This window comes from Papilio polytes, unplaced genomic scaffold (assembly GCF_000836215.1).
Source record: "Papilio polytes unplaced genomic scaffold, Ppol_1.0 DF823731.1, whole genome shotgun sequence".
NCBI classification, from domain to species: Eukaryota; Metazoa; Arthropoda; class Insecta; order Lepidoptera; family Papilionidae; genus Papilio; species Papilio polytes.
Genome location: NW_013525473.1, coordinates 5,284,564 through 5,299,909, shown reverse-complemented (window position 1 = coordinate 5,299,909; position 15,346 = coordinate 5,284,564). Strand labels below are relative to the sequence as shown.

Here is a 15,346-nt window from a genome sequence, read left to right as displayed (position 1 = left end):
CCCGCGTGGCGCTGCCGATGCGACCGCGACTAGTGAGTGCCATGACGCCACCCGCTCCGCTCGCCTCCTCTACCTCCCTGCCTGCACGAATTTGTAAATGTACTTGTTCTCTTACTCTTGATGTTGCCCCACTTAATGTATTGTTATTTGTATTGTAATTATGAGTCGACCCCCTCGGTAAACTTAGTGTAATGTATTTGCGTAAAAAATTCATAGAGCGTGGCAAGGCTGTGTGCATTGAGGACATTTTAACGCAGAAATAGATTTAGTTTTGGACATGCCATTCGACATTCAAAACATCATCTTAGCGGCGAGTTCACACAGTTCATACATTTAAAGTTTTCGAATTTAATATAACTATTTGCGATTTTATGCGACATTTGATTAACAAGGTAGATTAACTGTTGATTTTGAAAGAAATGAATTCAGTTCCTTTGCCACACCTTAGATGAATTCTAGTCTGCATGTTGTATGTTATGGTATTGTAGCCACGCATAACGCATCCCAACTTTATTTCTGTCCATATAATTTTCCACGATGTTTTATTTGACGTTTACTCTGTCTGTTTAACTTTGTTACACGAACCTCATCAATGTTTCGAACACTAATGTATGTATGCAGTCACACATTGCATTTGAGCGCCGCCTAACCCTTTCTTAATTTTGAACTTATAAAGAATTGAGGCTCCATCCCAGATATTCAGAATTAATCAAATGTAAACATTAACTTTGTTCAAACTCGAGTATTTCGAAAAGTGTACTGAGACGCAAGCTTTTAATATCTTCTATCAATATAACGTATACATTTAAATTCTCTTGAAACATTAAGGAACTGTTTTGTTGTTTACTTAATACTTATCAAATCAAATAGTCCTTAATGTTAAAAGATTAATCTTTTACATACAAATATCATTACATTACATTTAAAAAATTAGAATCCGTCAGTTCCATTGTTTGAGTGTTATAGTTTGTTAGTTTCTTTTGAAAATATCTTGCGTTTTACAATACGAGTATCACCTCACCAAAAATTAAACCTTTTGGTGTCGAACATTTCGTCTTTAGTGTGGTAGAAACATAGTTACACAAGACCTGAACGCTACTGAGTATGTTTTTTCATTTTTGATGATGTCCAATTTTAAAAACATATTTCTTAAAATACAATCACATTCTGTATAAAATCTACATTAAATAGATTCAAAAATGAATGAACATAAATATTTTGTACATCAAAATCAACGTTGTTAAAGTCTCAATGGTACAATATCTTAATTTTTTTATTTCGAATTTGAAATTCTAGAATTTTCTGTTGATTTAATTACCTAAGAGTTTTTCAACGTTGATAATCTCATGCTTACCTCACTTATTGTTTTGTTTAACCCTGTTGCGACCTTTGCCTTTTGTTCTCGATGTCAGAATGTCCTTACCATGGTCCCAGGTGTTAAATAAAACTTCAAATTGCTGTTCTTCCTTCTATCTCTTCTGTATGTATTTGTGATGCTTTTTAAAATGTTGCTCGTGTTATATTTTTAAGCTCAAGTATTGAAACAGCTTTTTTGTAAGTCCAATTCAAAATTGAATATTTTTCAAATTAATAATTTGCAAACGCAAAGCCTCAGAATTGCGACATTTGATTCGCTTAACAGCTTTTTTGATTTAATTTCAAGCAATTACTTTTTAGAATATTTTTAAAGATTATAACAAAGTCTATAATATATTTATAATTTTTCAGGCATATAGTTGTATGTGGACATATAACTTACGAATCAGTAAGCCATTTTTTAAAAGACTTCCTACACGAAGACAGAGAGGATGTGGATGTTGAGGTTGTTTTTTTACATAGGTGAGTTGTCTTAATTATTATATTTTTATTTTAATATTATACTATATTGTTTATTACAGTATATGTTGTGGGAACCGTTATAATGAAACTGGAGTTACTAAATCATATGATCTTCAGTTTCAAATCAATAAGCAACGAGAATTCAAAACGATGTCCAAAAATAACCTTTAAATAGTAAATCTTTAATTTGTGTTTAAACATCGAATTAAGCTATTTAATTTGCGATCGTAAATTAACAAAAATGTCAAATTGGCTACTTTTAATTCTGATTTTTTTTTATGATAAATGTGATATTGTGTGTTTATTCTACAAAATAAAATACGAAGTAAATGTAATTTTACCCAAAAGGGACTTTGAAATAGAAAAATAGACCAGTTTCGTATGTAATGTGTAATTAAAGGTTACGTTTAGAAGTAAGTTAAAAGTTAAAATATCCAGTATTAAGATGAGAGTTGTTGGGACGGCGAGTGATGTGTGATGCAACGACGCTTTCAGGAAAGAGCCCGACCTAGAGCTGGAGGGTCTCCTGAAACGTCACTACACCACCGTCGAGTTTTTTCAGGGTACAATGATGAATGCCGTCGACCTTGAACGAGTCAAGGTTAGACTAAGACCGAATAGCGCAGGCATTAGTAGCACGGCCCTGTTTATCATCGATACGCGTCTACGTCGACCAGTATTTTTTATTTCTATGCATAATAAGAACTTTTTTATTCCTTAAAGACCATAGTCACAGTAGGAGTTTATACACTCAAGTAAATTTATCTTGGTTCTTTGCAATCATCGCTTGAGAGGCGGGAAGTCGACGCGGCGGCACGTCCGCGGCGCCGCCTGCCCGCCGCACCGCCGCGTATTTTGTTACCTAGCGTGCATGGTACAGTCGGCCGCTCGGCCGGCCGGCGGCGACCGGCCCCCGATGCCGGCGCTCCTAGCTAACTAACAGTTGATGGCAGGAAACCGCCAGACCTGGAGCTCGAAGGCCTGTTCAAGAGACACTTTACTACCGTGGAATTCTTTCAAGGCACCATTATGAATCCAATCGACCTACAGAGGGTGAAAGTAAGTAAGCGCCACACTGTGGTCATGCGATTGATTGTTTTTGGGCGTGGTGTCGGTTTGAAGCTGTGCAGACTATCCTTCCTATAGACTAGAGCGATGCTCGTTCGTTAACCTCGCTGAGAGGGCGTTCCTTCCAAGTGTACGGCTACCTTCTCCTGTGATGACGTGTTGGAGGCTGTTTGTGCGTGTCTCGCTACTGTCTCTCCCTCCCGGCACGGCACGCCCGCGCGCCCGCTCTCTGTCTGTCTGTAACTAACTACTGGGTGTTGTTTGCGATGCTCACCACATGTTCATACTCTAAACAATCGATATTGACTACAAAATTCGAATCGGTTTACACGTTTCTTGTAATTGGCATTAATGGCAGCCGAAGAAAGGGTATCCATATTCAAAATTCGCTTTCACGAGTAGTTCGAATTAACCGATTGTCGATATTGTCGAGTGTTTATGGTGAGTTGTCTAAGTGTCGCATGGCTTGTGAGTTCCTTAGATTGTTTATTGTAATGCATGCTAATTCCACCGCGTTCACTACGTGCCTTGAAAATGAACACTACACGTGATAAAAAATTGGAACTTTCTATAAATTTTTGAAGACCACATCTCCAATTTACTTTGGCTGAGATTGTAGTAAGTTAAGAAGGTAAAGAGAGTGTTGAACACTATTATTTGTTGTTGTCGTAGTGGTCATTATCACTGGTTTGTTTGCTTGAGTGGCATGCCCCTTCACGCTTCGTGTAAATTTGTTAATTACATTGCATGATTGTATAAGGAATTTCTACAATAACTTAAACTACTATCTACTACTAACTATAGTTAGTAATTTTGAACTAAAACAAATCAATATGAAAACCGATGATAATATGCAATAGTGGTTTGTGCGACAAGTCTAATGGCTGATTACGTATAATAATGGTCGTAACCATAGTTTCATCACCTATAGTGGTTCCTGTGTTAAAGGATAGAGTAAAACTAAATAATTCAAATTCTATGACGATTCTGTCTCTTAAAACTGTTTAAAATTTAACCTGAGTATTAAGACCATGCTTTTAATAATATTAAAGAATTAGTTCTTAAGAGCTAAAACTCAGTTCTGATTAACAATTTTAAGGACTCTAATCTACAAAAGCTTATTGTTATTAGTTTTTTTGGGTAACATTTAAAGCGGAAAGTGTACATTCCTTCTACGAAAGAACTTGATCGATTTTGAAGAATGAAGTCTAGTTTGTGTTGTCTGAAAATCATTCGGTTTGTGTTTTTATTTACTTTTTTTGTATGTATTAGGTACACGAAGCGGATGCCTGTTTGGTGCTAGCAAACAAATACTGCCAAGACCCTGATGCGGAGGACGCCGCTAATATAATGAGGGTCATCTCAATTAAGAATTATTCCGATGACATCAGAGTTATCATACAGCTTATGCAGTATCACAACAAGGTAATATTCAAGTACATTTCCCCAATTGCATATCTTATTTACTTACTAATCATTCCTTTGCTATTGAAACTGTTAAAATAGATTTCGGTCTTCTAAGATTCTAAAAGCAAGCCACTAAAATGGGTCTACGCTTATTTAGTAGGTTTGTGTTTGTCTAGAATGAAAGAAACACTTTGCTTTTATACTCCTCAAAAAGTATAGTAGAAGCCTACATTATTTTCTCAGATTAACAGTTCTTTTGTTTCTGAATACCGTCTTTTTACTACTGATAGAATTAGTATAATAAGACTTCTTTTAGGCGTATCTACTGAACATCCCGTCGTGGGACTGGAAGCAGGGCGACGACGTGATCTGTCTGGCGGAGCTGAAGCTGGGCTTCATCGCGCAGAGCTGCCTCGCGCCGGGCTTCTCCACCATGATGGCCAACCTCTTCGCCATGAGGAGCTTCAAAACGGTCAGATTTATTGATGTCTACTTTATTCTGTATAATACCGGCTGGTATTTTTATAGCATGGATGTGACATGATTACGTCACATTGAACTCTATAAAAGATTTATTTTTTATCGAAAAGCTACAACTTGGCATCTGTTCCACCCAAATATTGGTTATATTGGACTGTTGTTATATTTTTTCATTTCGTTTAGTAAAGTTATGTGTATGTTCGAAAAGATCCATTCGATAAAAAACAGTTTTTATCGAGGTAATTGTTATTAAAGATGTAGTAATTCCATTTTAAACAGTATCTTTTCGAATATATCAAACTGAAGGAATTTTATGCGGAATTTCCACAGTCCCAGGACATGGCTATATGGACTAATGACTACATGCGGGGAACGGGCATGGAGATGTACACCGAGACTCTTAGCAGTACCTTTGTGGGGATGCCGTTCAAACAAGCGGCAGAGTAAGTGAGGGCGCTTGCGGTACTGCTCCGCGATGTTGCAGTACCGCAACTGTGTTGCTGTTTGCACTCCAGTGTTACAATCCACATCCATTACGCTGGTCGAACGACGAACGACATCACCGACTAACAACGCTTTATCTCCTTTACCCCTTAACTTCTCTTTCTTTTTTAATTTGCCGGCTTCTCTGATTTTCTCCTCTCAAGTCCATTCGTGCTTAATTGGATAACTCTAGGTGAAGCGAGTGTGAGGAGTCAAGATGTTAGGGTCGGTACAAACTGTGGCTGTAACTAACTCGGCACGAGCTTTAGTATCCCATTCGTTGATTGCAGTCCCCCGACACGCAAGCTTGGCAGAACGATTATCTCCAAGGTACGGGCTGTGAGATGTACACGGAGACTCTCTCGACCTCCTTCACGGGGATGAGCTTCCCGCAAGCGAGCGAGTAAGACAGCCCGAGTGGCCTCTCAACCTGCACCCTAGTCGATGTGTGCCCTTATATTAGGCGGAGAATGCACTAACCACATTATATTATCGACAATTCTCACAAAAGTAGCTAATTCTAGATTCAAAATTATTAACCAACAGTGTGTTCTATTAATTTTAGATTAATGCATGTTAGAAGAAGAAATTGGAATTAGATCAATTCATTACCACATGTAGTGTCATGTATGCTCGAATTTTTTCTACCGAAGTTTCAAAATTCATTAAATTCATAAATTTATATCATTATGTTTACTTTCGAATATTAAAAATTAAGAAGAAACGAGGTAAGCTTTGTAAGAAATTGTTACCAGCTCTCATTAGCATTTGCAAGAGGAATTGTAGGCGTAAATCATTATCGGACTTCTAATATTTACGGCATCTTTTTTTTGTCATATTTCTAACTTTAGGAATTGTTACTAAAATATGTAATATTTCCCAAGATTTTGCGGCGTGACAATATCCTAGATGTACCATTGTAATCACTGTTATATCCAATTTTGTTATTTGACTGAGGACCGTAAATAAAAAAGTAAGACGGATTGCAATATTAAAAAATTACGTTTTAATGGATACTATCAATTGTTTTTCTTTAACCATTCCTTCACTGTTGATATTCCTAATTTCTCTCGCTTCAGTTTTTGCTATTTCCCATTTAATTCTCCGCACTTCATGATCACCAATTAATTCTAGATTTTACCTGCTTCGTTATGCATGATGGTTATAAGCTTAAAAATTTCGCACGGGCGCTTTTATAACGCGCGTTAAAAAAAAAAACGTTAACCTAGAACGAATTCTCCTATCTGTATCTGTATCTATATCTGTTTATACGCTAGCGTTTTTATATCGTGCGGTGTTGCATTTTAATTGGTGGGCGAACGAAACAAGAGATTTTCAAGCGTACGTACCACGTGAGCCGCCAACGTCGAGTTTTAACGCAGCGTAAAAAAAACGCTCGTGCAAATGAACTAGTAGTGGACTGTTGCTGTCGCATGTGTTAACATTAACGGCAATGGAATTAGTAATTAAATATATTTGAATTTTAATTTTGTTTGTAAAAAAAAAATTAACCATCAGTGCTTAGCATGAAATTTTACAACAATTAGAAGTAAGTTAAAAGGTTTCTTTTTAATAATTTATTTATTAAAATATTGCGCGATTTGTCTGAGATAATTTCAAGCAATGAGTTGAAATTTGTTTACCATTGTAGTTTTCGTTAAATACTTGGTATTACGTTTTCAATTTCTTATATGTTTGGAGATTAAGTATATAGGAAAACTGGAAATGACGTTTACAACAGTATATTCTTTGACGCCTAAAAAAATCTATTTAAACTAACTATGCCACTATCCAGAATTCCGGACATCGTGTATATGGGTAAAGTGTTCAAAGAAATAAAAGAACGACACGTTATCGTAGAGGGTTAAATAGCTCAAATAATGGTTGTGATATTTTACAAAAGTAAAAACTCCAAAAGCAGTTTAAAGCCAATTCTAGTAATAATTTAATTATTATAGTAATAAAACATGTTATTTGGTGCTAGGTTATGTTTCACGAAACTAAAGCTGCTGCTACTAGCTATCGAGATCAAAGGGGAAGAAGGTGCTGACAGCAAAATCTCAATAAACCCGCGCAACGCCAAGATCCATGCTAACACGCAAGGATTCTTTATAGCGCAGTCCGCTGATGAAGTCAAAAGGTAACCGTTTTTTTTGCAAAATATTTATCTAAAACTTAAACACTTTTGATACCAAATCGTCGATTTTATTATTTATACTAATATTATAAAGAGGAGATTTGTATTTTTATATGTATTGAAATAACTCTAAAACTACTTGGCCGATTTCAAAACTAATTGTACTATTAAAAAGCTATGTTAGCACTGAATAACATGGGCTTTTTTATTTAACGTAGACGAAGTCGCGAGCAACAGCTAGTTATGAATGTTATTATATGTTGATGTAAATATATCTTGGAATCAAAACAACGGCAAATACGCTCTTGCATGTTTCATTAGGTCTTTAATTTATTTTTATTTCTTTTTCCAGGGCGTGGTATTATTGTAAGGCTTGTCACGAAGACATCAAGGATGAAACCCTTATCAAGAAATGCAAATGCAAAAACTGTAAGATCCATTACATTATTATGTTTCTCTTCTCCTTGATAATTACTGTAAGAACTAAATGTACATGATAAGCGTGAAATTTAACAATTACAATATAATTCTGTGACATACTTTCTAGGGAACATTCTCTTGAAGCCACAACTTGTATGTCTGTGCTGTCAAAGTGTAACACATTTTGTATTTAAATAACTTTTAAATATATCGATTTAATCACATACACAGTAGGTTCTTTCCACAGCCAATTTATAACAACACACTGTATTTAATATGTGAGACATTAACGAATTCGGCTAAACTTTTAGTGACCGCACACCAGCGGAAGGTTGGAGCCGACATAGGTAACTTGCACCACACCTAACCCTACAGATTGACGTTTTCCATTTTTTTTTTCGTGTCTATAATTTTGAGTTGCTTTAGTGATGTTGCGTCCGTACCGCACAGACTGGATCGGTTGCAAGGCGTGCTCGTTCACATCAAACTAGCGACCATTGTATGCCCGCTCGTGAACCGTCAATACACGACAAACCACTCCGACACCTCGCCTTCCCTTGCCTTGTCAGACCCAACAGCTCTGTTTTGTTCGGCATAGAGAGCGTTTAGTGCATCATACAATGTTATATGAACACATTAGGCAATACACTAAAACGATTTTATTCACTAACAAAATCAAAATTGGCTCACATATTATTAGATATAAATTGCTATGGTGCACTTCAGAGCCCGGCACAGGCATTGCATGTATCTGATATAGTAGAGTTGACAATGGTAAACTGCAATTTTGCACCTCATTATTCCAAGAACACTTAGATCGAACATATTCTGTTGCCATCGATCCACGAAAGCATGTCTCAGAAAGTTCCGAGTGAATAATCGCTAAATATACCCCGATATCTACGAGCTTTGAGGAGCAAATGCTTTTAGATCGGTTCCAGCTTGTCTGTGCTAATGAGAGTGACTAACTCATGAACTGTCGAGAACCCCGGTCGCATCTCATGTCATCGATGAATCTGATGGGATCAACTGAATATATAAATTCTATTTGATTCCGTTAAATTCGAATCATTACTTTAACATTAGGGCCGAATCGACCGTACGTTTGTGTCAGTTTTTGGATTTTTACAGATGTCGGAATGATGATGATGCAGTCCGGAATGGTGAAACAAAATCTTAATACGTATCGAGATTGCACAGACGGTACGAACGGAACGCGCGCTCAAATACCGTATCCAACACGTACTCGTTTGCTAGACTAATAATCGCTCTTATTTATTATATTGGTTGATAGTACGCTAATACACGATAATCGGTACACGCAATTGGAAATCAGGCAGCGCTATATCACATGTGTATTAACCGCTTACACCACAATAACAACACAAATACTCGACTTAGGTTATTTATTACGATCGACTTTGATTACTGAAATGTTAACGCTTTTATGTGCTTATAACTATTAATGGTTTTAAGGCAATCAACGCGAACTTTAGTAATCAAAGTAGTGGTTGTCATGTAACTCACATTCAGAACGTATAAAAAACGCTCAGCTTTGCATCGCTGTCTGTGTTAACGTATATAATTTGCGTTGTATACCGGATGTATAACCGCCAAAAACCTATTAATATAAAAATTTAATTATTAAAATTTTAAGATTAAAAACTATTATTTCTCGGTTCAGTGGCCACATTCAGGAAAGGCGTACGAGCCGTCCAGATGGTCGGAAGGGCAAGTACGTACTTTGAGTAACATTTGTCATTGTGTTGTGACGCGCATTGCGGTGGCGCGGCTCCTAGACTATAGCGAACCGTGACGTCATTATTGTCTTGTCCACGTTATATGTGCATTTATAAAACGATTAGATGTCTCTTTAGCAAATGTATAAAACGAGACACGATGTGATGTATAATTTAGATGTTGTGTTTATTTTGGTCGATTATATTTATTAGGTGTATTTTTGTATATTCAAATTTTATACTGCATCGATAGAAATTCTGATATTGATGTTGTGAAATGTTTATTCGCTTTTAATTGATTTGTTTTTATTTATTCTAATTATCATCGCCCAATTTAGGGAGCGTTTTATAATAAATAGATGGCCCGCCATCGATAGAACCGTAAGGATTTGCTGCCCACTGCGTCAATCCCCGTCGATTCTCATGGTACCAACATCGTTTGTTTGTAAACTGATGATTTCCATTAACTTGTAGCTCAGTCATTTCAACGATAGCTAGCTAAAAAAAACATATCTATCACCCTCTATATTCATTATTCACTGAAGCCATTAGTACCATTTATTTCGTTAATTATATGAATAATATAATAGTATATCTTCACCGCCCATATATAGTACACGGCTTAATATAGATATATGTATCGAATGTATTTTATATGTCTGTTTGTTGCATGTGAATGTGATGTGTAGTTTTTTTATGCTACTTTTGATATACTAACTTTGTTGTTTTTGTAAATGTTTCTGATTAATGCGGATTCACTTTAAAAACTTATCTAAATTTATTGAATATCATTTAAAATATTTAAATTCAAATTACTGTATATACAGTAAAACAGTAACATTGTTTTTTAAATTTCTTTAGCAAATAATACATGATTATGTAAAAAAATAGTAAAAACTTTTTTAAATTGCATTATCTTTTTTAATCTTTCCCACGATTTGTAATTAAATGTAAATAATAAAGTGAAACCGAACCATACTACTTCATTCATACGATATATGACGTACGACCAGAGGTCACGCGCTGTATATTTGCGTTTGTATGTATATCGGTCGAGTGGTGTATCGGAATGCGAAATTGTGCTGATGTTTTGCAGATGACCACCATCCTCCCCCCACCTTCACGCCGCCAGAGTTGCCCAAGAAGGTCCATGTTCGAGGTACATCTCAGCCTCAACGACTGAGTGGTTTTTTTTTAATTTTATTTTCTTGTCATCGGCCCACACGATACAGCCAGCGTTGTGCTTATCTAAGTTTAAAAACGAGTTGCACTTAGTTGCTTTAACACGCCTTTCACAAAGCACTTTAGGCTTTGAGAGCCTTTCTATCCAGAATTTCGCTTTCATCAAGCATGGTCCCGGCTATAACCGTAGATTCCATAAAATCGCTTTAAAGCGATTGTTCGAACAATAACGTTTATCTCTAAATAATCCCTAATCTATCGCAAAACAAAACTAGTTCTCTCACTTTGCATCACTTCCTTTAACAATGTATAAAATAATATAAAAGTTTCGAGAAATGCTTCTTGGTTAACTCTAATGCGGACATGTACATCATTTCTGGTTGGTATTCCTGTGCTAAGCATTGGGAACGTCTTGTAGCATTGTGTGTCTTTGGTTGTAACCCTTTGAATGCATCTTATTGCGCTTTTGTTGTAGAAACTAACAATTATTCTAACAAATTTAATATATATTTATTTCGACGCTAACGGCTTTGTTATAAATTCACTTCTATATTTTTCTTCAGGTGAAGTCGCAAGAGAAAGAGGCGAAGATATTAGTTGTAAGTATATAATAATATGTTATGTATTATTTCATTTTTGCGACACTCATTTCTTAATCTTGGCATGGCATATAAGTGAATTCATCTACTCTTTCACAAATGTATATTAAAAAAGATAAATCTTCGAGAAAACATTTAGTTCCTTCTCTTTCTGGCCTCCAATCGATTACCTAATCTATTATGGAGGTATACACATTGAAATAAGTAAATAATAAACTCGGTGTCTAGATTAAAAAACCGAACGTGTGTGCCCCTCATTACGCAGCAAATGTAGCAAAATATACAATTATATTTACATCTAAGTTAATGTTTCCAGTAATAAACCGCAACCATCGTAGTGCGGCGCCGACAGCTCTGCTGTCTCCGATGGCGAACCAGCTCGCCAACACCACCACGAGGCAGGTCAACAAGGTCAAACCGAACGTCAACAGAGCGCCCCCGGACACGTAAGTATACAATCGAGATATTTTATTTACCGACTGTATACAGTACACAATACCGTCTGTATACTGTTTTAATGTATACTTGTATTTCAAATGTATGTGGTCATAGAGTAAAAAAAAATAAGAGACGGTTGTCCTTTTATTAGTTGGTAATTTGTTAATGTAATTGCTGGAGTAATATGAGATAAATTAATTGAAATACACAATACATTTTTAGGTTAAAATATTTATATGTCCGCATTAAAATTACAATTCATCTATTATTAAATAATCTATGAAAAAAGCATAAATCCAGCAAGGCGTTTTTAACAATAGGGTCTTTGTTTTTGTCGTAATATACCGGATAAATTAATATTTAATAGTTAAGATTAAGCACATATCTAATAATACAAAATTATTTATTATTGCACCAAAATAGTAATAATAATATAATAGTTTTAATAACGTTAATATTAATTTGCGATGTATGTAAATCGTGTTAGTAAAATGAATAATATACATGTTTATTTTTATTTAAATACAAAGAGGATATTTTTACTTATTACACCTATGACGTCACCATTTCTCTGATTATTTATCTGTCGCAGCTTTATACTGTCCTTCAATGTTTTGCTGTAAGAAAGTTTATTTTAAGCACAGTGTGCACGGCACTTAATAATAAAAAATTATCTGTATAATTTATTAGCATATATGTATAATCTGTCACAGCCTGCAACCCCTTGAATTAGAGTCGATTTTTGACCCTGTGTTTCAGGAATCCGCCAGAGCAAGATACGAATTACCAGGCGTATCATCTTGCCTACGAAGTGAAAAAGCTAATGTAATTCCATTAAACAATATATCAGCTAGACATTTTATATTATCTGTAGATTGGAAACTTTAAATGCATTAAAACAAAGAAATAAACATTCTGTTACGTAGCCAGTTAGTTATGCTTGCTTCACGTTTTTTTTAGAAGAGTTAGTTTTTTTATAGATTTTCTTTCATTCGACCAGTTTAATTTGCACAAAATTACGCACAGCACTTTCTAGTGTAAGCATGTTTAAGCTATAAATGCTATTGTAGACTTTTTTTATTATTTTACATTTTTTTACTCTTCTCTTTACCATCTTATTGCTCGTGTGACCAATCTTGACACTGTTAACAAAATTACACAGAGCACAGGTGTTTTTTTGTTTCACGTTATTAAGAACTAGGTATTCCCGTGCGACTTCATCAGCATCAAATTATAAAAAAATTACTTTATTGTTTACGTTTGTCAAATTACAAATGTCAAAATGACATGACATGATGACAACCTTGCTTCCTTGATGTTGGCAGCAACTTATGGTATTTTTCCAACATTAGGGTTTTTGTCCAAAATATTTACCCCCTAACTTTAATGGCGTTAAAATATGTCGTCTAAAGCGGGACGCAAGTGTAGGGCTTTTTATTAAAATAACAATTATTCAAAAATATACTGTAATTGCTGAGATCTTAGGCTACAAAGAAGTGTGTGTTTACGATTTATTATAATAGTATAGATTACAATTTGAAATAATTATTACTGCTTTAATAGGATGAGAGTACAAATTTAAAGTTGTTTAAATGCGGTACACAGAAAAATGTTATCTACAAAAATTAAATCGTCCAATAAGGGCACAAAAACACTTAATCTATGTCATTGGCGCAAAGACAAAAGATACAGCATGTTAAAAAGATCCATTTTAAAAAAAATTTAAAGTGTATCTTTTTCTGATCTTTACCGGCTATGGGATTTATCAAAAACTGCCACGAGAAGCTTTCATTTATCACAATTATGCTCTAAGTCGCTTATAACAGGAATTTAGGCATTTACATAGAAAGTAAAAACGCTTCAGGTCTTTGACCTTTGATTATAGGAAAAAGCCAGACAGATATAACTAGTGTACTTTATCATATTTATTATGAAAATGGTGTAAAAACTCCTTAATATTATACTAACAACTAGATTTTAAAATAGATTAGAAAATGCAAGTTTAGCGAAAGCTTACAAGTAGGTAAATTATGCTAGTGGTAAGTAATCCAGCAATAAAACAGAAGAATGGTCCTACTGTATAAATCGACCAAATGTGTATATTTTTAATCTTATTTGTCGAAGTAAAATTTGCTTTCCAAACAAATATGTAAATATATTGTCACTTGTATAAAACATGCTGCAATCCCTCTCAATCTCTCCGAAAGGAGGAACAACAGTACCATTTATATACAAGTAGTACTTGTATACACCATGTATACAAGTAACAACTGTATACTGTCAGTATACAATTGACACTTGTATAAATAGTGTATACAAGTGTCAGTTGTATACAATATCCCATCCCTCTCAATCTCTTGGATGAAACAGGATCATCAAGAACACAAATAATTGTAGAACTAATATTAACAATTTTAATTCAGTTTGGAAGCGCTGACTTTACTTTTGCAAACTGAGATTGCATTACAGTTGCACTAAAAACACAATTTTGCCATCGTAATCTGGCAACACAGTGTACAATTTACAACAAATATTGCCTTTCTACCACGCATGCGAAATTAGTTAAATAAAAACTTTTTTCACTATTAAAAATATTAAACAAAAATCAATAAAATTCCCTCATAGTTGTGATAATGTTGAAAATAATGTAATAATTGTATTTGCTTAGGCCGACGAGTCGAAGTAGTGGGGGCAATCAAAACAGCAACGGCGTGAGTTTGCCAGCGGGCCTGGCGGATGACCAGTCGAAAGATTTCGACTTCGAAAAGACTGAAATGAAATACGACTCCACTGGAATGTTCCACTGGAGCCCCGCGAGAAACCTCGAGGACTGTATACTAGTACGTAGTAACTACTATAAACTACCCCATCTATGCTATTTTGATCTTCTGTGTCCTAAAAATGTAGTTCCAGACATATGATGCTTTAACCTCCAAAATGCTTTAACCCTTATCTTTGTTAGTTTACAGAACATATAATACAAGATATTCTAACCTTAACAGGACAGAAATCAAGCGGCCATGACGGTATTGAACGGTCACGTGGTTGTGTGCTTGTTCGCGGACCCGGACTCACCGCTGATCGGGCTGAGGAACCTGGTGATGCCGCTCCGCGCCTCCAACTTCCACTACCACGAGCTGAAGCACGTCGTCATCGTCGGCAGCGTCGATTACATTCGCCGAGAATGGAAGATGCTGCAGAATCTACCCAAGATATCGGTTTTGAATGTAAGCTATAGCTTCTTACAAATATAATGCTGTATATAGTATTAACAAGAAAATCGGGCAACACTAGAACATCGGCATGGACAATCTGACAGCTGCCAATGTCATTCAGTTAAATGAGAATAGTGCGCCATTCTGGCGGGAGTCAGTACTCCAATTTTTGAAGTTAAATACATTACAGTAATATTCATTGCCCAAAACTAGTAAGTAAGGCACAATCTTTTGAACATATCTAATCACAAAAACTATCAATGGATCTCGAGATAATGTCACTAATTTTATACCTCGTAATATGTGGATGTAATGAAACTTCTGTACTTAGCTTGAGGT

The 15,346-nt window shown here is 35.4% G+C and overlaps 1 protein-coding gene across 1 annotated transcript in view; it reads left to right on the top strand.

Moving 5' to 3' along the window:
* Positions 1–15,346, top strand: part of LOC106103517 (calcium-activated potassium channel slowpoke) — a 25,610-nt gene that overhangs the window by 5,908 nt on the left and 4,356 nt on the right. Inside the window, exons 7-20 of the mRNA XM_013283296.1 lie at positions 1,729–1,839; positions 2,335–2,440; positions 4,180–4,332; positions 4,631–4,786; positions 5,125–5,237; positions 7,262–7,417; positions 7,767–7,843; positions 9,519–9,569; positions 10,670–10,732; positions 11,319–11,354; positions 11,671–11,800; positions 14,461–14,632; positions 14,795–15,029; positions 15,112–15,164. Of these exons, the coding sequence (XP_013138750.1) occupies positions 1,729–1,839; positions 2,335–2,440; positions 4,180–4,332; positions 4,631–4,786; positions 5,125–5,237; positions 7,262–7,417; positions 7,767–7,843; positions 9,519–9,569; positions 10,670–10,732; positions 11,319–11,354; positions 11,671–11,800; positions 14,461–14,632; positions 14,795–15,029; positions 15,112–15,164 (1,612 nt within the window). The remainder of the gene's footprint in view (positions 1–1,728; positions 1,840–2,334; positions 2,441–4,179; positions 4,333–4,630; positions 4,787–5,124; positions 5,238–7,261; positions 7,418–7,766; positions 7,844–9,518; positions 9,570–10,669; positions 10,733–11,318; positions 11,355–11,670; positions 11,801–14,460; positions 14,633–14,794; positions 15,030–15,111; positions 15,165–15,346) is intronic.